General features: G+C 42.7%; 1 protein-coding gene across 1 annotated transcript in view; it reads left to right on the top strand.

The window, feature by feature from the left end:
• LOC141467352 (contactin-4) overlaps positions 1–23,510 on the top strand; it is a 252,592-nt gene that overhangs the window by 79,749 nt on the left and 149,333 nt on the right. The window contains exon 2 of the mRNA XM_074151834.1: positions 8,170–8,309. Within this exon, the coding sequence (XP_074007935.1) occupies positions 8,255–8,309 (55 nt within the window). The 5' untranslated portion in view covers positions 8,170–8,254. The remainder of the gene's footprint in view (positions 1–8,169; positions 8,310–23,510) is intronic.

Below are 23,510 nucleotides of genomic sequence, written 5' to 3'. Positions count from 1 at the left end.
AGGTGGCTCGGGCACAGCGCGCACCAAAGACCCAACCGCCCAACAAATATAAATGACAGGAGCGAGGTGGGAACTTGCATCTGTTGGAGGTGCTTTACCTTCCCCGATACAGCGAAATGAAATCTCCATCTAGTGAATGCGAGCAAATGCCCAAAGGAGGAAACACAGTGTTAAAAACTGACGCTGTTTTTCTCAGTCTTTCTTTTCTAAATAATTAATTTTTTGAAGCATTTCATTCCCATTTATCATAAGCGTGTCTCAGGAACACGCTGCGTATGTGTCATTTGTTTCATCAGGCACACTGTGCCCGTATATATTTCATAATGTGTGAATTGTGTATAAGTGCAACTCCGGAAGGGATAATTTCAGCAAAGAAGCTTGAGATAGATCAGGATCTGACAGACATGCTGTGAGAATGAGGAGAGCTCGGCGAGAGATGCCACCGGCGCGCTCCTGCTACCCTTCATCTCCCCAGGCCATCTCTTCAAATTCCCTTTTCTCTTCCCTTATGCAAAAGGAAAGGCCAATTTTTAATCTCAGGACTCGTTTATAACAACAGCTACCACCGCAGGAAAAAAAAAACCTGTCTTTTGAGTGCTGAAAAGGTTCAGTGATGTGTACATCAAAAAAAGTATTACTGTGAAGATTTGCACTATTGGGAAACACATTTTTTAGGCACCTTCTATTTTTGGACGTTCAATTTTGCGGGTCACTGATTGCATCTGCTAAGGGGAGCCTGTGCCTCTCCCGACACACAGACCCGGATTCAGCAAAGTATTTAGCGGCTGGATCAGGGTTAGGAATTTGATGATTTGCTGAATCTGGGCCATGACCGGCGTTTGGGAGCAGGGACTGGCAGGAGACCGGAGCTGCCCATGGCCAGGATGTTGCTGGGAGGAGTGTGTCAGCTATTTCTGAGCAACGGGACCAAAATCTGCCAAAATGTAAGCATCTCGGGCACTTCAGAGCCCTTCAGAATCATCTCGTCTAGGATTGCTGATTTTTCACTCTTTGCCCCTGGATGATGCAGTTCCTGCACCTCACACTAACATTCTCACAAAGGTGTCCAGCTTCCACGTTGCTTTTGGCCACTAAACTGTGAGAAGGATGTTCTCGCATCCTCATGGGCTGATGTATTGATGCAGTCCTGCTGAATAAGGTCTAATCCTGATGCTTTCTCCAACTGCTGTTAGCACTTTGCTTCTGCCACAACCTTGTTATGAGTTAATTCCTCATGCTGCTCCCCTGGAATAACACTGTTTAGCCCCTTTCACAGGTGAAGCAATTTTCTTTAATTTAGGAAAAATGTTGTTTGTGTTAAGTGAAAGAAACCTTGTTGCTTTTGCCCCCGACACCTTACTAAAGCCGAACAGTTTCTTTAACCTTCGTTTATAGAGGACACCTCTGTACCACTGTTCCGTTCATCAGTCTGAGTAACTTTCAATTAATTATTGGAGGCTCAAGGTTATTGTCCTTCCAATTTCTGCATCAGATGGGGAACAACCTTGCCTTGCAACCAGCAGTGATGTGACTGGTGAATCCCAATGGTTGGAATTCTCTCCACCCCCTTCCAAACATTGGTGTTCCAGGAAGCAAAATACATACTGTCTGTATCTTGGTCATTCTGGACTTAAATTTAGTTTACGAATTGCTAAGAAGCATCAACAATAGCTATTCTGCAGCCTATCTGGACAGCACAAACCTGTGCTTGAGCTGGACTTGACAGGTTTTTCCAAAAGTCTAAACCTTAATCTCTTTTGTATATTCATTCTTGTCACATCCACTTTGGACGTGGGAACAAATTATTTCTTTCTATTTCCATCAGTCTTTTACATATTTTAGTACCATTAGCTTTTTTCTTGGCACTATTCTTTAGGTTAAACAACTCCATTTGGCTTTTATTTACAGGATGTGTTTTACAGACCTCTAATCCTTTGTGGTGTTCTCCTGTGGATGCTTCTGTCTGGGGGAAATCTTCCTTGACATGCAGCACTACGTACATCTGAGCCCCCTGTGCTGGGGAGGGTGACAGCTTGCTTACCTGGCAGGAATTTCTGGATTAAAAGGACCTGCAAACCTGGTTTATCCATCCCAGGCAGGGTTTTTTTGCTGCTTGCGGTGTCACAGGGCATCGCTGCCACGTCCCCTCGCGTGGGGATCAGTGCAGAGCTATCACCCGGCCACCTGCTCCCCGGCATACGTTTGTGCTATTTAATGCAGCAGCCTATTTACTGCACTCGTCTCTTACGCAATTTCATCCTTCTGTTTTAGGCTGGTTTTATGTCCAATTTGTCAAGATGCTTTTGAATTACATTCGCATCCTCAGAGGTACCTGCAACCTCTTAGTGTCACCGGCAGACTGAATAAGCACACCTTCTCTTCCACTAGTGCCGCTAATAAAAATACTGGCAAACATGAGACGAAAGACAGACTCATTTTGGCAGCGAACTCTCAGTAATTACTCTCCAGCTATGGCTTTTCAGTCAGTTATATCCACCCTTCGGTAAAGTTATAGAATTGGCCTCCAGTGAAGTGTAAATTGAAAATTTCCAAAGTGATCAAATAGAAAAAAAAAACCCAACAAACCCTGTCCTGCAAAGAGGTCTGCGAGGGTGAGCTCAAAGCACAAACGGACTCCACGGAGGTAAACCGTCTCTTTATCTGTTTTTAAAAATAAGCAGGTAATTTTTCCTGCTGGGTAGCGATGAGGAGAAATGAATTTCAATGTTAATTCCTTTCCCAAAGTTGAAATTTTGATATTCCTTTCTCCTAAAGAGCATCTGAGAGGTGTGGCAGCCAAAGCCGTGCTGCCAGTGAACATGGGGCTTCATGAATGGTTTTTTTTCCAGAGAGGATGCCTCGTTTTTTAGAGTATTTGGGGACTCTAAAGGAACTGATGGCCAGCCCGTTTCATTGCATTTATTTTGACAAAAATGGCCGCGTTGTCCATTGAACGTGGTGTGGAGGGGTCAAAAATCAGAAGTTCAAGTAAAAGCTTTAAAAATCTTCTAAAGTTAAATAATTTTACTTAAAACTAACCATTTCCTTTTCAATATTTCTCTGTTAACGCTGCTCCTTAACTGTTAAAAGCTTAAATGAACGCCTGTTACAGTGTCTTGTCAAAAAATGGGACGTACTCCCGCACCATTGGGTCTGTGAAGTCTGAGAGCTTTTGGAAAGTGTGTTTGGAGAGAATGGAGAGAGAAATGGATAACGGCATTTTGGTGTAGCTTTGCAGACTTTTTAGTTATGTTTAAGACCTGGGAACTACCTAGCAACCACATATTTGATGGATATAGATCTTTGTGTATGCATATATTAGAAGGTGGTATCTTCATGTTGGGGGGAAAAGGGTTTCTTTTGAATCTCAGAAAACTTCGAGTGCCTTGTTTTCTACCTTTCTTATATAGATGAGATGAATTTGAGTTTATGCTAAACCTTTGTGCTTAGGTTTTGCTGGTGCTGGTCTTTCTAGACTTGGCCTGTGATATGCATCCAATATAGGTGTTCTTGCAGACATCTGCCATATGCCCTTTTATGCCCTGCTCTGAGCAGCTCTACTGCCCCAAGTTCCACACAACCAGACAGCAGTCGGGTAACCCACAGCTTGGTTCCCTCTTCTGCATGCAAGCCTGAAGATTATTTTTGTTAATTACTTAAATCATAAATTGGTTTAGGTTGGAAGGGACCTTAAAGACCATCCAGTGCCACCCTCTGTCCTGGGCAACGACACCTCCCACTAGACCAGGTTGCTCAAAGCCCCGTCCAATCTGGCCTTGAACACCTCCGGGGATGACACTACATTATTTTATGATACTCTACTTCTGTTTAAGAAGCTTGGTAAGTCTTTGGAGGTTTTGGCACCGTGAATTACCGTCGCTATTGAGGAAAGCAGTGAATTCACGTCAGATACTTGCTCTTGCCCTCAGGTTAGATCCGTGACAGCCGGAGGGTCGGCACCACCTTAAATCTAACAACTCGCATCTCAGTGCTCAGAGTGGTTTGCGCTTACCCTGAGCTCTTCCTTTGTTGAGGTGATTAAAAGATGCCTGTTGCTGTCTGTATGTGCAGCATGCTTCATTAACAGTGATTTATTTTGGAGTTTAGCAGAATTGGCACTGTGCAGCACACCGAGGTGCAGCAGAAGAACGTGAGATGATTGCAAAGGCTTCTTGCTGCTGCTGCTGCACTACTGAGGGGTCTCGGGCATGTTTTGCAAATTTTCCTTCAGAACATTCACAACATTGGGAGTTCATATAGTGCAAATTATATCTACGAAAGTATTTTTCGCGTTCTGAATGTGTCCATATACTTTAGCCTTAGGTTTTTCATTTCTATTTTATTTTTTTTCCAGAATTGCTCATCATTAAACATCCAAAGTAGCGACAAAGAGCCGTGCCTACTAACCCAGAAAAATTCCCCGCCAATGTCTCTACTGCATGCGTCTTTTTTCCCTCATACCCAACTGCAGTCTGAGCTCTTAAGAGTCAACTTTCTTTGTCAGAATCCAATTACAAACAAACGTGCCTTTCAAAAGAATTTGCAATGGATGCATTGCCAAAAGTAAAGTTAAAAAGACATCTGCGCATGTGTTGGCACTAGGTTTTCTAATGGGATGCACTTCCCAACTGAAGCACAGCTATCTCATTTTCATCTTGAAAAAAATAGCTTGTGTAGTGCTGAAACTACATACGCTTCCTTCTGGAAATAAAATATTAAACTTTTGCAAGTTTTCAGGCCTCTTATATTCTCCTTCAGAGGCAGCATGAACCCCTGTAGGATTTTATAGTTGGAAAACATTTAGAAATGGGAAGGACCTTTTCAATTATCTATCTTTTGCTCATGCACAAACTTTGCCTTTCCTCAAGCTGTTGCCATAAAAAGTCACCGTGTTTCAACAGTTTCTACAGAGCTGTGAACAATGGACCTGCTGATACGAACAGCAGCGATGTTTACGGGGAAAACATTTTGAAGATTGGACTCGTTCACATGTGAAATAGGGAACTATCATGAGAAATGAAAATGTAGCCGTAACTTGAATACCGCCATATTTTAACCTTAGGAAAATATTTTTTAATGGTAATCATCTGATTTACTTCCCACTGCTTTTTATGCTGTGACAGGTATCGTTTCTCTTTGGGAAACTTTCTGTAATGTATTAGCCAGTGTTAGGGGATGTCTCAGTCCAAGGGTTTCCAAGGGTCCAATGTGGTTGTGCTGCTCCTGGGAGGGCTGTTACGGAGCACTGGGAAGATGGTGAAGCTTAAATATTAATCCAGCAATAGCTATTCTGGGCACAGCGACAGAATGTGGTTCTATTCCATATAGTTAGAAAATTATACATGCTAGAGTATCCTCTAGGATATAGAGGATACTCTATATTCTCTAGATACTCCTCTTCTAAGAATATATTCAAAGGTGATTATTGCTAGGTATATACTTTGGCTGTAAGTGCATGGTGTTTCCATTAACATCGATGGAAATACCAGCCCCAGTCACGTACAGGCAGTAGTTGGTTAATACCAGAAGTGACTGTTTCCATTCAGATAGCTGAAAAATTTTTCCTTTGAAGCGCATACATGACCCTCTTGCCGTCTGCTGGTTCTCTGCAGTGTGTTTTGAATATCTAAATAACAGGGAAGACTTTCAGCTTTTTCCCTGGACTTAATAATTAAATGTGCTGAGTACTAAAAATGCCTATTTTTAGTATAGCTTTTATTTTTGGCTGAAAGTAAGACCCAATGATTGTGTTAAAATATCTTGGGAGGAAAGAAAGCCTGCTATTTTTAATGCCCGTCTAAGCTAAAAACTAATTTACATTAGTGATTTTGAAATGCTTTGTATTAGTTTTTAAAATGCTTAGAGAAGCACGATTTCCTAAGTAGGAAAAAAAATATATCAGTTTGCAAAAACCACAAAGTAGCCAGATTTCTTCCCAAAGCGATGGAGAGTCAGGATAAGCTCTGGTAAGAGGAGAAGTTGCAATGGAGAGGAGTAATGAATTGAAGGCTATCCAAGACTTTTCTTGGTTCTATGGAAAACCAGGGAATAAAATACCAAACCAACAATCTCAGTTCCAAGAGAGTATCAGGGATGTGACGTAAACAGCCTGGGGACCTGCAAACAAGACAGCCGTCTCCACGGTCCTCCATGAAGAATTGTCCCTCAGCTCCATCCAGTCTCCAGAAGCACCATCCTCAAAGGGGATGGTGATAAATAGAGGCATTTCACTTGACTTTGGTCAGATCTAGGGGTTTATATCCCTTTTTTTTTTTTTTTTTTAACCAAAAGGCAGATATCATAGTTTCCTGCCACTGGCACTGCTTACAGAGAAGCTGAGAGCTGCTGTTATTAATCCATGTAGCAGGAGAGAATTTGGTCAGCCCTTCTGCACACTGGTAGCTCGCAGGCGGATCCGCAGATGCTTGAGATGGGTTCCTGGCAGTAGGTTAAGTTGATAAGTGCTATCCCTCTTGTGTTTTTAATTAGGTATCAAAGGCTGTAAGTGATTGTTCTGTTTCAGTCCCACGTAGCTTATTGCAGAGAGCGAGGAGAACAATCATAGAGCGTTGCATTGCAGTGTAATGAAGAGAAGCCTTAGGAGTGACACGATGGGCTTATTGATGGGAATAATACGTGGGAAAACGAGAACACGAAAGAATTTCAGCAGCTGCTGGTGAATACAAGATTTATCTCAAATCTCACTTAAACTGGTGTAAAACCAAGAGCGACTCACCTTTGGTATAAATCTCCTGTATAGGTGCAGTTATAGCCAACAGGATTTTGGTGCTTAGAGGAAAAATAGCATTTGTCTATGTATGAAGACTACACAGGGTAAATAAATACATTTTTTTGAGTTCACTATAAGTACAGAGAGTAACTGCTTAACTATGTCAATCAATACAAAGGTCTATGATGATATTTTTCTTCAAAAATTAATAATTAATACTCTAATCATTTGCTTAAGATGTTATTTGTTTTCATTGATTAGTTCTTCCTGCTAACTCCCCGCTAGCCTAATCAGTCTGTGAGAACAGATGAATATATTCAGTTAATCTCTACTCCCTTCAAAGTTGCATCTTCAGATCACAAGATAAAGACTCTTAGTCTTCTCGGTGCATTGAACCTGACTTTATTAGAAGAATCTTATCAATTTTAACTCACAAAAGCAAGCGGAGACCTCTCATGATACCCCTTCACATGCCATTAGTGATGCAGTTTGTCTTGTAAGCACAAAGGCCCCTTAACTTCCAGCCCTCAGTGATAGGAATAAATTATAAGAATGTGTGTCTGACTTACTTATTGTTAATATTTCAATGCCTGCTCTGGAAAAGGTTCCTTTCATAAAAAAGAGGCATTTTTCCCCCATTGGGTTGCGTTGGGGGGGGTACGTTGCAGTGATAAGCTGAGGAAGTCTTCAAATTGCCTGCTTACAAATTTTAACTATTTACAAGTTGTTGTAATAATTGAGGAGAAAATCAGGTTTTGCCTGGAGACGTTTTAAGGGCTTTTTTGGAAGAATTTCTGGGACTATGAGAATGGGGTTGAAATGGGAAAAGCATCCCTCTTTGCTGAGCAGGGTGGGAACACTTCCTAGAGAGTGTCACCTTGTGGAGACGACGTCCTTCACGTACCGGGTGATGTTTGTAGAGAAAAGTGAGAGTAATTCTCATAACTTTCCTCTTAACTCTGACTACAGAGTTAACTACTTACACTTTGGATTACCACAGAGAGGCAGTAGCGAATCTGCAGATGACAGAGTTGAGGGACAGGAGGACTCTCACAACACCCAAGTGGAAGATGCAGATATGGGATTACAATTCCTAATCCTCACCTGGTACCCAGTGTACACAGACCCTTAATTTTGTAAGTTTGGTTTCCTCTGCAAGTTTCTGTGCATTTCTATTAATAATACTGATATCTTCTTTTTTTTTTTTTTTTTTCTTCTTCGGATCTAGAGCACTGATCTGAAGAAGTAAAGAACATTGTGAGTAGCACTTGAGGAGTAAACCAATTTTGCAAATCGTTCCTCAGACTGATTTTAAATGCAATGTTTAAAAAAGTTTCTTTGTTGGTCTTCAGATGCGGCTTTCCGGGAAAGAAAACCAAACTGTCAGATCCAGAAGGAGCAGAAATCCTAAATCTCCTTGTAATTTGTCTCTTTTACAGATTAAAGGTTGCCTGAAGTTTCCAAGGAGCCCCCCTTCTCTTCTGTAGTTACCGGACTGGTCTCCTCTGACCCGGGAAGCTGAAGATGAGGTTGCTCTGGGAACTGCTCGTGCTGCAATCATTCATGGTGTGCCTTGCAGGTGAAGTGTCACTTTAAAAACTTTTGATTTCAGAAGGCCACAGTATTTCCTGCTACTGCAAAAAGTGCACCGCGTTTTATACACCAGCGGGAAAACAAGTCCCCGCTCCATGAGCGGCATTAGGAAAGGTTGCCAAAGGGATCAAGCTGATGCTCTTAACGAGCTCCTTTTACTGCTGATCAGTACCTCCACGGCAAAAGCGCAATGTTTCAAAGGTCTGCTCTGCCCGTTTCCAGTTCAAAGTTGCTGGTGGTGAAAGTTGTTTTCCCATGTTCTGTGCTAAGTGTTTCAATGCTCAATTAAACCTACGTGGAGTATGGCTTTAAATCCCATTAAAACGGTGTTATGTTACAGCAAAGACCTTGCTCCATTTAACAAATAATTAGAATAACATATTTCAGCGATATAACTGTCTTCTGTAACTGCCCTTGTTTAACTTTTTCTTCCCTGAGAGTTGCAATGTTTTGAGCGTTCCTGGCAAAATGAAAATTCTGAGGAATGTGCCTTTTCCCTGGAGCTGAAGTGGTTCCTGGGAGACGTTTCAGCTTTGCAGGGGGTCAGCAGAGCTTTGCTGACCTTCTCATGCCCAAGGACCCGCCTGTGGGCTGCTGCTGGGAGAACTCGGGGAACTGGGCTCATGTCTCTCCATCAGTGCCTCTACGGCAGGTGCTGCCATCACACCAGGGATATTGAAGCCTTTTTTGAGTCTCTCTCTTTGCCATTCAGCTATCATTGATTATTTCCTCCTTGATTTGGCATTATTATTCTTTAATGTGTGTTTGGTTCTGGCGGGGAGGGAGTGTTGCGTTTCAATTAATGTTTATATCACCTTGGTGTGCATCTGGATTTCTCTAATTTATCTACTGCTCGGCGCTCAGAATGTTGTACTGCTTTCTTTAGTAACTTGTGCTTCCTTCCCTTTTATATCTGCACGTTGTTAGGGTACTTTTTCAGCACTTTAGCTAATAGCAAACTACTTATAATAGTGTTTACTTTCTTCTGCTTAGCTCTACTGAACACAAAGCCACTTTTATTCCGGTACTTATGGGTACCTATTTTTGAAATTTGGTTCCAAGTCTTTCTAAATGTGCTATGACAGTTTCTGAGCTGGCAGAAAATTGGATGCAGAGAGATTCTGCAATGCGGTGCCACACGTCTTTCAGGAATCGCAAGCCTAGGGAAGTTAGCCTGCTGGAATGCATGAAGTGGGATCCTTTATTTTAAACAAATAAACAAAATGGTTGAAAAAAGGAAAGCATGCAAAGTATTTTTTTTAATGTGCTTTCTATACTTAAAACGTCTAGTGTCAGCAAAATAAACTTTCAGGAGAATGTGTTCAGGGAGTTATTCTTATCTTTTACATCTGTTTTTCAGAAAAATGCATCTCATAAGCACTGGCTTTCCCCATGCTGTTCTGCAATGGCATTTATTCTCATATTTGCAGTGCCCTGGATATCTTCAGGGCATGGCATCAGTTTCTCTGTCCTGCTGAGGGAGATTTTAATACAGTTAAGGGGAGAGGACTGCCAAAAGTTTTGTGCGAGTTTTACATTAGGTGGTGAGTGAGGAAATTCCTTTGTTTTGCTGAAGGATGTGGTTTGGGATGACTTCTTTGGACAAGATTTAAATCTGGAAGTTTGTGTGTCTGCATGCGGTGTTGTATGAGCTGGCTGTAGGCGAAGGGATTTTGCCATGTGAGTTACGGTGTTACCACGAAATAGGGCTAACTTGTTTGGGCGCAGTGCTGTTAATTAACTAACGCTCTCAGGATCCTTCCCGGACACGTGCGAGTGTTTTGCGCAGTGCTATGCTGTTACGGACTATGTGAACACAGTCAGATCTGGCTGGTAAATATTCCAGAATTAAGGAGGAAGCCATACCCGATGTCTTGCATCGTCTTGTTCTCCATCAATGTGCTCTGCAAGGTGGGAGGAGGTGACCACAAAGTAGTTAATTCTAGTAGTTGCTATTTAGCAGCTCAATGCAAAAGGCACAAAGCTGTAAAACACAAGTTCGTAGACAAGGAACCCCTTAATTTTTAAGCCCTTCTTAATTTTTGTATTTTTACATTCTACTTTTCTTTTTTTAACCTGGTTTCAGGAGGCTTGTTTGTCCCTGCTGGTAATTAATGGTGCTGTTGGAGAACTTCAGCTGTTGATCTCGAAGAAAAAACTCAAAGGAGATAGGTAACTTCCCACACCACGTCCTGCCGGGCAGCAGGGAGGCACCGGGAAGCCTGAGGCTGCCCAGTTCTCCTGGAGCACCGCTCCTCCTGCTGCCCTGCACCGCGGCTCTGCTTCAGGGATAACCAGGAGTGATGGAAGCTTTCTGTCTACAATAGATAGCTCTTCTCTTAAATTCTTCTTAATTTCTAAGTTTAAAAAAGAATTTAGGAAATAATATTTTATTTTCATGTTGATCAAACCATTGAACCATGAGCAAAGATTAAGAATCGAATTATACAAATGAAAGAAAAAGGTAATAGGATGCAGAAGAGTTATCTAACAACCCTCCATAGTGCTTTGTGGACCCTCAAATGACTGGGAAACTGTGTTAAGTATTGAGTTACCTGTGAAAAATAAGCTTAAACCTGAAAATTGAATACTTAGTTCTGCTGATCAGTGTCAGACAAGCAGCTCAGATATCACTCCCGTCTGTCTCTGCCACCACGGGCGGAAGATGAGGTTTTTGTGTGTGGCCCTGTCTAAACTCCCCGTGGAGGCAGACGGCCCCACTGTCCCCATGTGGCAGCGGCCCCGGCGTCCCTTTGGGGACAGCCAGTGGCCTCCAGCTACTGCCAGTCCCAGCAGCTACTTGGGCTTTTTTTTTGTGCGCATGTACTTTCTAAACAAACATCTGTTCACTACAAATCGCATGAAAACTTCCAAACTCGTATCATTCAAGCCATTAAACAGCTGTCAAACCCGAAGCACTCGGAGTATCCAAACGTGTCGTTAAGGGTACCAGTTATCCGCTGCTGCCAATGTGCCAGGAGAAGAAAGACGTGCCAGGGCTCTTCATGGTCTGCATGGGATATTGCTATTGATTTTATGTACTGGGTGTTCAGATATTACAGTTCTTCACAGCAGGATAAAACACTCAGATAGAAAGCGAGATCAATCCCGGGACGTACTTAAACCAGCTACCCAGAGGTGCAAACCTACTCATAATTTTGGGAGCTACCCAGCCTGCTAAAGGTCCTTGTGAGCTTAACTCAACCCCCTTTCAATCCATCACCCAACCTGGGACCAGTCCGCTTTTCTCACTGGTTGTTCTGAGGTCGTACAGATAAAAACTTAACGATGCTTTCTTTGGACTCGCTAGTTGATGTATATCAATTCAGGGATTCTGATTATATTTTCAGGAGGTCTTTTCTTTGAGTGTCAGCTCTGGGAAGCAGGAACCACCAATTACTCCTTCGGTGCCAAATAACTCTTGATTTGTTAGGGCTGTCAGATTCCTCAAAGAACAGTTGTGGTGGTGATAATTTTTAGTTTTGGAGAGTATAAGATGAGAGGCAGAGTAGCCTGTGAAAAATAACACACAGCTCTTCCAAGTCGTGACTATTGTGCACCCTGAAATGTATTTGTGTACGGCCTTGGGAACGGGGACACAAAAGACATTGCACAATCAAACCGACTTGTGTTAATGACAGTGGGATGCAGTTTGTATGCCTGTAGTGTGCTGGACAAACATGAAAAGAAATTTTCTATATTTTTGTGACTCTTATGCAATTCTTTGCCTCATTAACTTCCTGTAGCAGTGAGTTTCACTGCTGAAGTCATATTTGCATGTTAAAGAGCTGCAGTCGCAGAGGCGCATTAGCTGTGTGAGTGTGCATATGCATATTTTATAATGTAATTTAACCCATGAAGATCCACAGAAAACAAAAAAGGAACCTGGTAGCTTTTGAGGAGTGTTTATGGTTTGTTGTGTCGCTGGAGTCCGGCTTTCCCTCTTGTCCCCTGTCACCATCTCTGGCTCTTCCTTGCAGGCTTTGGCTTCTGGCCCTTCTACTTGTTCTTGCCGTTTGAAAAGAAAGAACTCCGCTGACAACAAACACATGAGCCAGCCCTCCTTTTTTTCTTAGCAAGCACCTCGTAAACACAAGAGCTTCAATAAAGGGATTTGTCTTGCAGCTCTGTAATAAAGCTTCTGTTCCAACAAGTTTGTTTTGTCAATGGGAGAAGTGCTATTGCAGCTCCATCCTGGAGGGGTGACTGAAGTAGCTCCCGGAAGCGCAAGCCAAAATACTGCATCTAGTATTTGTTTTACACTGATGTGAATGAATGAGGAAGCAATGTTCTTGCTCTCCACTATCTTGGCTTCTTCCTGAAGCCCCCCAGCTGCATAAGCTTTTGTTTAGCAACACATAGGTTAGGGGTGGACCTGCTGGAAAGCAGTTGTGGGGAGAAGGATCTGGGGGTCCTGGTAGACAGTAAACTATCCATGAGCCAGCAATGTGCCCTTGTTGCCAAGAGGGCCAATGAAATCCTGGGCTGCACAGGGAAGAGTGTGGCCAGTAGGTCGAGGGAGGTCATTCTCCCCCTCTCCTCCGCATTGGTGAGGGCACAACTGGAATACTGTGTCCAGTTTTGGGCTCCCCAGTTCAAGAGAGACAGGGAACTACTGGAGAGAGTCCAACCTAGGGCAACAAAGATGATTGAGGGATTGAAGCATCTCCCTTATGAGGAAAGGCTGAGAGAGCTGGGGCTCTTTAGCCTGGAGAAGAGAAGGTTAAACAGACCTTATCTATGTTTACAAGTATCTGAAGGATGAGTTGAAGGAGGATGGAGCCGGACTCTTTTCAGTGGTTCCCAGTAACAGGACGAGGGGCAACGGGCACAAGCTGGAACATAGGAAGTTCCACTTAAATATGAGGAAAAACTTCTTTCTGGTGAGGGTGACAGAGCCCTGGAACAGGCTGCCCAGGGAGGGCGTGGAGTCCCCTTCTCTGGAGATTTTCAAGACCTGCCTGGATGCAGTCCTGAGTGATGTGCTCTGGGCACAGAGGAGCTGGACTAGATGATCTCTAGAGGTCCCTTCCAACTCTGACATTTCTGTGATTCCGTGATTAAATGGGCTGCGCAAAGATTGCTGGCAAGTTTTCAGTGGAACGTGGAAGGTGATCCTGAAACTTAGAAATACCTGCATTAGTCCCCCAGAATATAGGTTACCCCACAATTTCTGTACACATCTACACTCTGTTATGTGAAAAATAGAGTTTCACAATTGAACAGGTAATGAAAATCAGATATTAGCCATGTTGCCTCTCACATCTGAAAAGGTAAGGTGAATTAATAAGATGACCACCACACGTACAACTTATACATCGTTTCAGTGATCCAAACAGGGGTTAGAGTGGTATTTATCGATGGGCTTTTTCTTGGCTGTCCACACAGGGAAGCCTGTTCTGGTGCCCTGATATCCCAGCAACGCCCGCGCTTAATTCTGCAAATCCAGCGACAGCATCATATTTTTCAATATCAAATTCTATCATATTTTTATTAAGGTGAAACAAAAGCATCGCTTCACCCTTTATCTGCTGAAAAATGCTATTTTCTAATCTAGAAATATGCACACGAGAGCAGAAGCCAGAAAAAAAAAAAAAAGATAAATATTTCTGTAGAGCTTATTTTCGATGTGGGTTGTGTTTCCGTTTTTTTCAGAACTGTTTTTTAACGGGAAAATATTCTTATAAATGCCTGTTCAGGCATTCATTCTTCTTCCAGCCCATGCTGGTACAACATAACCAATACCTCAGCAGTGGAGTGGTTCAGGCCAGAGTATTTAGAGCATGGCTATGTATCTCCTGGGGAAAAAAAAAACCAATATATAGTCAAGTGTTTTCCATTGTTAGACAAAAATCACTGTAATTTGTATCAATACTTTCCAATGAAATCAGGCATCCAGCTCTGTTAAAAATTAAAACTCAAAATTCAACCAAAGATGAATATTCACAGGCCTGTTTGAATTCATGCGCCTACCCAAGCAGATGTAGGTTATCTACAAAAGAAATTCTGCTAATTTCATGTCTGAATATAAATAATTAAACCAAGAAGTACTGTTGTACATATTAAATGATGGTCTTCTATAAACGATGCAGCAATTCAATTTGTTCAGCGTTTTTTCTGGTGCCGTGTAGTTCCCATGACTGGTGCTTTGATGTTAGTGGGTAGCTGGAAAATGATTAATCTGTTGCAGTCCCATAATTAATTAATTTATATTTTGGTCAGTTCTGCAGCACTTTGCATTTCTCTACCCGACTGCCTAATTAATGTTTGCATAGCACTTGGAACAGATAAAGCACTGAATGGCTCCTATTAATATAATCACTTCTCAAACTCGACCCTTGGCTTCATGGCGGTCGGTAAGCTGTCACTGAAGCTCGTTGGAGAAGGCTTTGCAGTTGAGATCTGGCCTGCCCTTAGCACTTTGGGGGTTTTTCTTAATTATTCGAAGGATATTTTTTTTTTCTTTTTTTTTTTTGGTTTACTTTAAGCTCCTGTTATTTTCAAACGCTGTAGAAAGAGCTGTGCCCGCCGCCTCTTTACTCCTCACTCCGGCAGCGCCATCTTGTGGGCAGGCGGCCATTAGCCGGGGGTGAGCCTGTCGCCTACCCGCTTCCCCTTTAAAGGCTCCCGGGCCAATCAGGACGAAGTACGTGTAAGACAAGGACCCGTATGAGCACGCGCTGCCCATGAAAGCGCCCAGCGGCACGTGGATGGGTCAGAGCCGAGGCTCTGTGAGGAAAGGGTGAGGTGGTGGTAGGCTGAGGGAGCTTAGTACCTGTTCTTTGGGCTCAAGGTGTCGTTGGTGTGTTAAAATGGCCTGATCTGCTGAGGCTTTCAGGGACGAGTTTGGTGAAATGACTTACTCTGCACAGGGTCCAGGTTAAAACAAAGTTTGGGTTGTAACGACTTCATCGTGAGGATCCCTAAAGATCCTACTTTGTAACAACTTCATCATGGGGACTTGTAAAGAATTTGCCTGTCATTGTACTGGTGGGTGATGAGGTCACCGGAGAGCCCCGATGTCACACCAACGCCCCAGCGTGCAAGCTGTTAGTAGATTTTCCACTGAAAACCAAGTACTTTACATCATGTAACCTTACCCTTTGAGCAAACACACTGCTGGAGGTTATTGCCATGAGTGCACTGGTCTTCCTTCAGAAAAGTTTTAAAAAACTGCTTAAAAACGTTCTTTAAATTGCCTGTATAAGGTGGAGCTGAGTAGTTTCTTTAGCAGAGGACTTTGGACAGGCATTTTCTGGAATAAAAGTCATTCTCTGGAATAAAAGGCTGCTGTTGGTCACAGCTGCTGCCAGCAGGAGAGGACAGTAAGCGGTGGGGTGACGAAGGGTCATTTGGGTGAAGATACAGGTCACTTCAGGAGGGGGACAGCCCTTGCTGTGGCTGTATGGGAGCTCCCAGCCAAACCGGTTTCAGAGCACAATAGGTGAGATGCAGGGGGTTGTCATCCGACTCAGCTTCATCTCGCCTTGCCTTGTCTGTGCAGAGATAACTTGGGGGGAGCTGCAAAAACGGCTCAGCCCGGGGTTGTCTCAAGATTGCATCACAATAAGAACCGAAACCGAATGGAGCCTTAACTCCCTTAACAAATAAAATGCCCTGAGTCCCGTCCCACCACTAGTCCCATGACTTTGAGTGCTAGACATCACAAAATTGGCAACAGAGACTTGGCCATCGCACCACCAGAGGTAAACATCCCAGGTAGTGTAATCCACTCAGGCATAATCCTGCACCCCCACAGAATCAGGAAATATAAACCGCAAGGTTTGAGGAGGAAAATGGGGGTAATCTTCCAACGATACAGCTGGCCTGTAGGAGATTTGTCCCCCCCCTTGTCCAGGACGCTGTACAGGGTAACTTCCCAGGGATTGAGCAACCTTTCCTGAGAGAAAGGGTAAGTGATAAAGAAACATACGTATGGTATATGGCATGCTATTAAGATCGTGATTTGTGCACTCTTTTAAGGTATTAATATCTAGCGTACTTGTGGTTTGTGTTGTTACTTTCTGGGATCACTTGTAGGTTGCAATAGTGTGTTCCACGAATTGATTTTAAATTGCAGTAGTGTAATCGCCATTGTACACATAGAACTCGCAATAGTGACGTATTGGACCTGTGAGTGAAGTCCAAATAAATTGTTAATTTGAACCTCTCAGTGAAGTCCTTTTTCCCGTTTTGTCTCAGTGGCAAATTCTGTTGGCTTTTTAGCAGTCAGGGAATGAGATTTTTAGCCATTTCCTGGCAGCGTCTGGACACCAGTACGACATTAAACTCCTTAAGACTATTAATTAGTAGTTCAGCTCTAGCGTCGACTCTACCTGTGACCCAGGCAACGTTATTGTCTGTTGAATATGGTTAAACTGATCTGTGTTAAATGAGCTTTTGCCATATCAAGGGACAATTTTGCCACAGCTGATGGTGGTTGTGTTGAAAGTGGGATATGCTGCTGTAAAAGTGAAGGCTTTTGAGGTAAGAACAGCTCTAAGTGGTGAAATGAAGACAGCATTACAGTTTGCTGTGGATAATGGTTGTAGTTTGGGATCCTGAGACTTGAGCCATGGAAGTGAGGAGCTGGCAGAGGTTGTTCCTTTCCTCAGCACTTGGGCTGGAGTCCTGCCAGGGAAGGTCCTTGTACTTTTTGTTGCTGATCAGAGCTCAAGTGTCTCTAACTCAAGCCAGAAAGCTTTCCTCTAAGGTCAAGGAAAGGTTCTACAAACTTCATACCACCAAAATTTTCACTTCAATTTGGGACGAAAAGTCAAAGAAGTGGGGTCATAAGCATGGCCAAGTGCATCTGCCGTTGTCTTCTTCTCCAAGCCTGCCAAAGTTTGCTGCTGTGAAAACCCTGCTAGAAACTTCATTTGGCTATTTCTTCTCCTTCCATAATGCCAGTCTGCTGTGTTTCCTGGGCAAGCCTAGGCTTTCTTTAAGGATGGACAGAACTTTCCTTAGTACATATAAACGTTTAAACAGAATTAAAGGTGCTGTTCAGGTGGTGATGGGTGATAATATGGTGCTGTGTAGCATAGTACAGAGGTCTGAAGCCAGAGACTTGGGATTCTTGCATGAAGGAACTGAAGCTGGAGATGAAAAGCGAACGGTTTAAACTGGGGAAATAAAGAGTGAGAGGGGAAGAAACTTTTCAGGGGAAGAATTGTTGGAGCTAAGAGGGCACTGGGATAAGGACAATTAAATCTGAAGTGGGCAACAGTTCATTTAAACTGAAACCAGCAGACTTTAGCTGCCAAAGTGGGATTCTGCAGCATCACTCAGCTGTACATAGCTGCTAAGGGGAGTTAAGAAAATGTATGTGATTATGTGTAATTTATGCTTATTTTGGAATTATATGGCAAGTTTTTCTGTGATTGCAGAGGATTTGACTCAGCCTCCCGAGATCTGTACCCATTTTACATTCCTGTCAGCAGTGAAGCCCTCACTAGATGTGACCTGACTCTGATTTAGGCCATAATTTCCCAAATTATAAAGTTAGAGACCATATCAATGCAATTTTCTCATTTCTCTTTTACATGCAGATGATTAGGTATATTATGTTTTTCTCTGTTTAACTCGCAAGTCCATATGGGCAAGTTTAATTACATCTTTCTCAAAAGTTATTGAGGTAAGATGATGCACTTTAAATAAAACAGAGACTGTGCAGACATTTTTATAAGCAGATGTTCCAACTATCTGTCTGTGTATTGATCCCCTGTGTGTTTTATGCGATTCCTCTTTTCAATTTAGCTTCTTTGCATTTGAATTAGTATGTAGGTATTGAAATTAAATCTCATTTAGGGAGTTACAAAAATACCTACTTTTCCAAGCATCTTTCAAATTAGGAGAATATGGACCCCAAACACTTCTTTATTGCCAATAAAAGTGAAGTTTTATGGCAAGATTTGAGGTGATTAGTCTGTTGCTTTATAGGTAAAATACTGTATGATTCTTAGAAAATCTAAATATTATTGGAAAGGGATGTCATTTTGTAATGCTTGTGTGGTCATTGAGGAGAATGAGAACGTAATAGATGGAGTGCAATGCAAAACCCGCCGTGCTGGGCTACAGTGTATGTCTAGAAATAAAAATATATGTATTTATTGCATGCAAGATGCTGTTTTTCCACTTTTTGAGATTTTGATTGGAGCTAGTGTTTACTACTGTTTATTTTGAATTTCTCAGGAAAGTCTGGTGTAACTAGTCAGAAACCTGCCTCTCTGTAAACGTTTCATCCCCTGACACTGCCCTGCAGAGGTACAAAATTTCTTTCCCTTTTCTCCACACTTTTCATGGCTATTTTCATCATTTATAATGGTATCAGGAGCCACTGCGGGAACTATTATTTTCCACTCAGACTAGTGGGGTTAAATCCCTTGGTTTTGCCTCCTGCCCTTACTTCATGCAGCAGAGTATTAACTGACCGAAAATGATGTTGGCAGCAATCGTTATTATTTGGATAAAGGTCTTTCAGCTAAGCAGCAATCAAGGGTGATCATCCAAATGGAATAAAAGGGAAAGGGTCAATTCAACTTTGATAATTATAGTACTATAAATGTGAGCAATAACAGAATTACCCTTTACTGATAGTTAAATGTGTAAATAGACTGGCAGAGTGTTGTTGGCTAATGTTATCCGTGGCAGAAAATGAGGATTTTCCCTACATCTGCATGATTTTGTAAGGTCTCTGGTAGAAATGTGTGTTGCCTCCTGCAGCTGGGCACTGGGTGTTGTGGGTGCTCCGGGTCTTACAGGATTTGGGCCATTAAATGGAGCAGATGCCCACGTATTCTTGCAAGTTGGTGCTCGAAGTCAGTCTATGGCAAATAAGTGGGCTGCTTGCAATAAATACTGCTTTTAATTAATAGAGCACAGAACGCTATAATGCATCTCATTCATCTGAACATTGTTTAATGCTGGTTTATTGAAGCGTTTGTCAAATGCTGTGACAGTCTGTGCTCTGAAATTAAGGATATACTCATGACAGGCTGCACTGACTCATTATTGCAAGTTTAGCAAAGTTTTCCTGTCTGTTACGATGAAAAAGCAAAACTTGCACACGATCACTTTGGTGCTTCAATTTTTTTTTCCTTATGTATTTGAATTTTTTATTTTGCAATAAAATATACATATTTAGCTTCATAAATCAAACTAAGACACGACTGTTAGATAGTCTATATCATTAATTAGGCTGTGAAGCAAGGCAAACATTACAACCATTTATAATCGAGTACTGCAGAAGTTGCTAATCAATGAGACAAGCAACTAATTAAACAGCCAGCAGTCAGCATCTTCAGCTGAAGTTGCTGACTTTCAACTTAATTAAACTTTCCAGGTGTCAGTGAAAGTATGAAAAATATATCTGTCTTAATATATCCATGTGTCTTAATTCCACTTTTCTGAGTTTAAACGTATGAAGATTGCGTCTGTTTTAAGGGAAATTGTAATTTATAAAACATCCTGCATCCATGTCACACAGTGAAAAAGAAAGTAGTGTCTGAGACAGCTTTGAACTCTGCCTGGTGCGGGTTGAATACAGCGGAATTTAGATTCCTTCCTCTTTGTGTCTGAAATACCTGCCACACTGTCTTTTAATTCATACCTTCTAAGCCTTCATGGCTGCAAAATAGATCTCTGACAAGGTTCGGAATATTATTGTTGTTTTTACTTGTGAAAAGCAGGTAATATAATGGGTGTTCGGTGAGACTTGGAAGAATAAATTAGTCCTGGCTCTGCAAGCTTGCTGTATGCGTCAACGGACAACATGAAACGCTCGCTGAGAGCCAGATCAAGCTTTATTCCTGTAGCATTCATTCTCCTTCCAGTTTTCATACAGTCCACATGAAATGGCATTTTCTCTAGGTTGGTGCTGTGTGGGCTTTGCTGGAAAACATCTGAAGAGGGACTTAAAAGAAAGCAGGTTGATGGTTGGGCTTTCTGGGATATGAAAGCGGGGAGTAATGCAGAAGACAGCGAGATAAAAAGGGGCTGGAGGTGGCTGGATGCACGGGTGGAATTAAGATGAGAAACGCGCACTTCCTCAGCTACGGAAAAATTGCTTCTACATTCTTGGTGTCAAGTAATCTACATCAGATTGTCTTTTATAGTGTCGTTTAAAAGGGGACTTACATATGAAACAAATAACGGCATTGTTGTATTTCTGAGCTTTACTGCTCAAGTCCAGGTTGTGGTGATTTTGGCAATAAATTGAGGTATTATGTTGTTTTACCGCACGCGTTTGTCATGATGTTGTGATCCCCTTGAATGGGTAACACAGATCAGATGCCCATAGGGTCTCAGTGGTCTCCAGCCTTCCTTTTGGTTGATGGACAATACAGGGTGACCATACCCAGAGAAAGTAAATACAGGCAACTCTGAAAATGCAGACATTGCTGAAAGGGATGATATTTAGTGCCAATTAAAGTAAAAAAAATAGGAAGAAAGGCCTAAGGAGAGATGAGCTTTGTTCTCGGGGTTTTCTTCCTGCGGGAAGGAGTATCTGTGGAAGAGGTAGAGATGTGAGACCAGAGCACAGGCTGAGGAGTGGTACCTCTGCCAGTGTAGAAGTGATAGCTAACATGACAACTCTGAAAGAATAATTGGAAGAGACCCAAAAAAATCTCTTTTGGACATCAAAACAGGGCGAGTGTGGGTAGGGAGGGGTTGATAGGGACCTGAAGGACCAGCAGAGGGGTCCAGCTGTAACCAGGGCACCTGGATGAGAATGAGCTGGAAGGAGCTTTTGCCCACGGTGTGTATGTTTGCGTGTGTTGGCTCAGTCTCCCTGGGTTCAGACCACTGAAGTGCCTAAGGAGAGAAAACAAGTCTAAAAGGCAGTGCAGCACATAATCAGACTGTTAGTGAAATATGTATTCCTCAACTGGAATAAAAATGCTCTCCGCAGCAAAATAAAGATGATGCCTCTTCTGAGTCAGGAAGCCCAGCTGCAGCTCTCAAGTCAAGTGGCCAAGAAGAGTTATCAGTAATGGCTGGATCTCTCCTTCTATAAATGGGAAACACTCTGCAGATACTTGCTTTTTTCATAGGTGATAGTGAGTCGTGGTGCCGGGTAGAGTGGGATTCCCTGGGACTCACCAGTGTCCCCTCTTCGTTCCAGGGAGGGAGGACAGGCTCTGGGGTCTTTCTTATCTGTTCATTAATGTTAACTACTCATTTTGAAATCCGATGGGTAATTTCCAGCGTATGTAACGTACAGATGCAAGGCATTCCTTGTCCCAGTTTTCAATATCTAAGTAGCTCGTATACATTAAAGCCTGTGTCCACCACCTTCTTAGTGAAAAGCAGAGGTTCTCTGTGTCTTTTCTTAGTTGTTGTAATATCCTTGTGATAATGCTCTTAAAGCAACTAATTGGAAAAAATATCTGTAGGATTTCCCAGAATTTATTAATATTCACTTTGCTTCATCAAGTTTGCAGTCACTTACATTTCTTGATTTTTACTGCATTTCTGCTTGAACTTTCATGTTTTCTTTTTTCTGGCTTTTGTTGGTCCGTTCATGTGTTTAGGTTAGAAAATGGGTTATTCCCTACTGAAAGGCAAAGGAGCGACGTGCCATCAGTTAGCGGGAGGAGAGAGAACCCAGCGCTTTCTCATGTAAATTATGTGAATCCTGGATGGAAGCCAGGCATTCATTTTGTTAAAATGGGGTTTGATAATTGAAACTAATTTAACATCGACCCCATTAAGTTGCTTTTTATTGCTCATTTAATGTGGCTGCCTCACAAGCTCCCAGAACTAGGAACCGGCTTTGTAATGTGAGTTTATAATTTGTCAGGGCTCCAGCCGTCCAGGTAAATGTTGAGTTTGCTCCGTAGGATTAGCACCAACGTGTGCAGCAGATGTTTCACCGATGTTTGGTCACTGTGGTGTCTTTATGCAGAGTTGTGTATTGGGAAGTACTTGGGCTCAGCGCTGGTGGGAGTGGGTTAAGCTGACCAGCTTGAGTTTGTGCAGATTTCCTCTGGAAAGCAGACTCGTGGAAGGTCCAGCATCTCTTCCATGGCTCAGGAGCCCTCCCCATCACTCCCGCAGGGTCCTGCATCCCCTGTCACTCTTGAGAAAGAAAAGGTTTGTCAGACCTGACAAATAACCCATAGTGCAAGTCATTATATGACTTCTGTCAAAAAATGCCACTTCAGATGAACTGAGGAGCTGTCTCAGTGGGTTTATAATGACACAGGATTTCCATGTTCTGCCATCCTGCTTCTGGTTTCCTCTGTCTTATGGTTCTTTTGCATGATTTCTGTATTTCACCACTAGATGAATCTTTTCTACGGTTTATGAATCACTAAATAATCTCCTAATTAATTGCAGTGCAGCACGAGGTGATGGTTTCTCGAACACAGTTGCATTTATCAAAACAGCAGTGAGCAGAAAAAAGGCCAAAGGGCGAGAAAACATAGATGTGTGTGCAAACAACCGTGATGGATGTTTGTTTACAAACATGTTCTCTTCTGCAACTGTGGCTGCGGGAGTGGCGTGTGGATGATGAATTGTTGAAGCTTTACCATTGTGAAATGGCAACAGGAGAGAAGTGGCAAGAGTGAGCCTGGGTTACATCATGGGGCCTGGGGATGGTGGGCGAAAGGCACTGAGCTGTGCATCAGCCCTGAGGAAGAATCACAGAATGATTTGGGGTTGGAAGGAACCTCTGGAGATCATCTACTCCAACCCCCTGCCAAAGCAGGTTCACCCAGAGCAGGTTGCACAGGAACGTGTCCAGGTGGGTTTTGAATGTCTCCAGGGATGGAGACTCCACCACCTCCCTGGACAGCCTCTTGCAGGGCTCTGCCACCCTCACAGGAAAGAAGCTCCTCCTCATGTTTAGATGGAACTTCTTATGTTCAAGTTTGTGCCCATTTCCTCTTGTCCTGTCCCTGGGCACCACTGAAAAAAGACTGGTCCCATCCTCCCGACACCCACCCTTTAAGTATTTATAGGCGTTGATCAGATCCCCCCTCAGCCTTCTCTTCTCCAGACTAAAAAGACCCAATCCCTGCACACAGATGCACACGGGAATGCTCCAAACCCTACCAAAGTTACCTAAAAGGAAAGTAGAGTTAAAAGGTACATCTCAAACTACTGTACATGGGTAGTACACAGTAGGTAAGAATGTGTAGAACTATTTAAAATTATATCCATGCCTGAAAAGCACTGA

This window comes from Numenius arquata, chromosome 8, assembly GCF_964106895.1.
Source record: "Numenius arquata chromosome 8, bNumArq3.hap1.1, whole genome shotgun sequence".
NCBI classification, from domain to species: Eukaryota; Metazoa; Chordata; class Aves; order Charadriiformes; family Scolopacidae; genus Numenius; species Numenius arquata.
The sequence above is the reverse complement of the archived record's forward strand: the minus strand, read 5'-3'. Positions and strand labels throughout refer to the sequence as shown.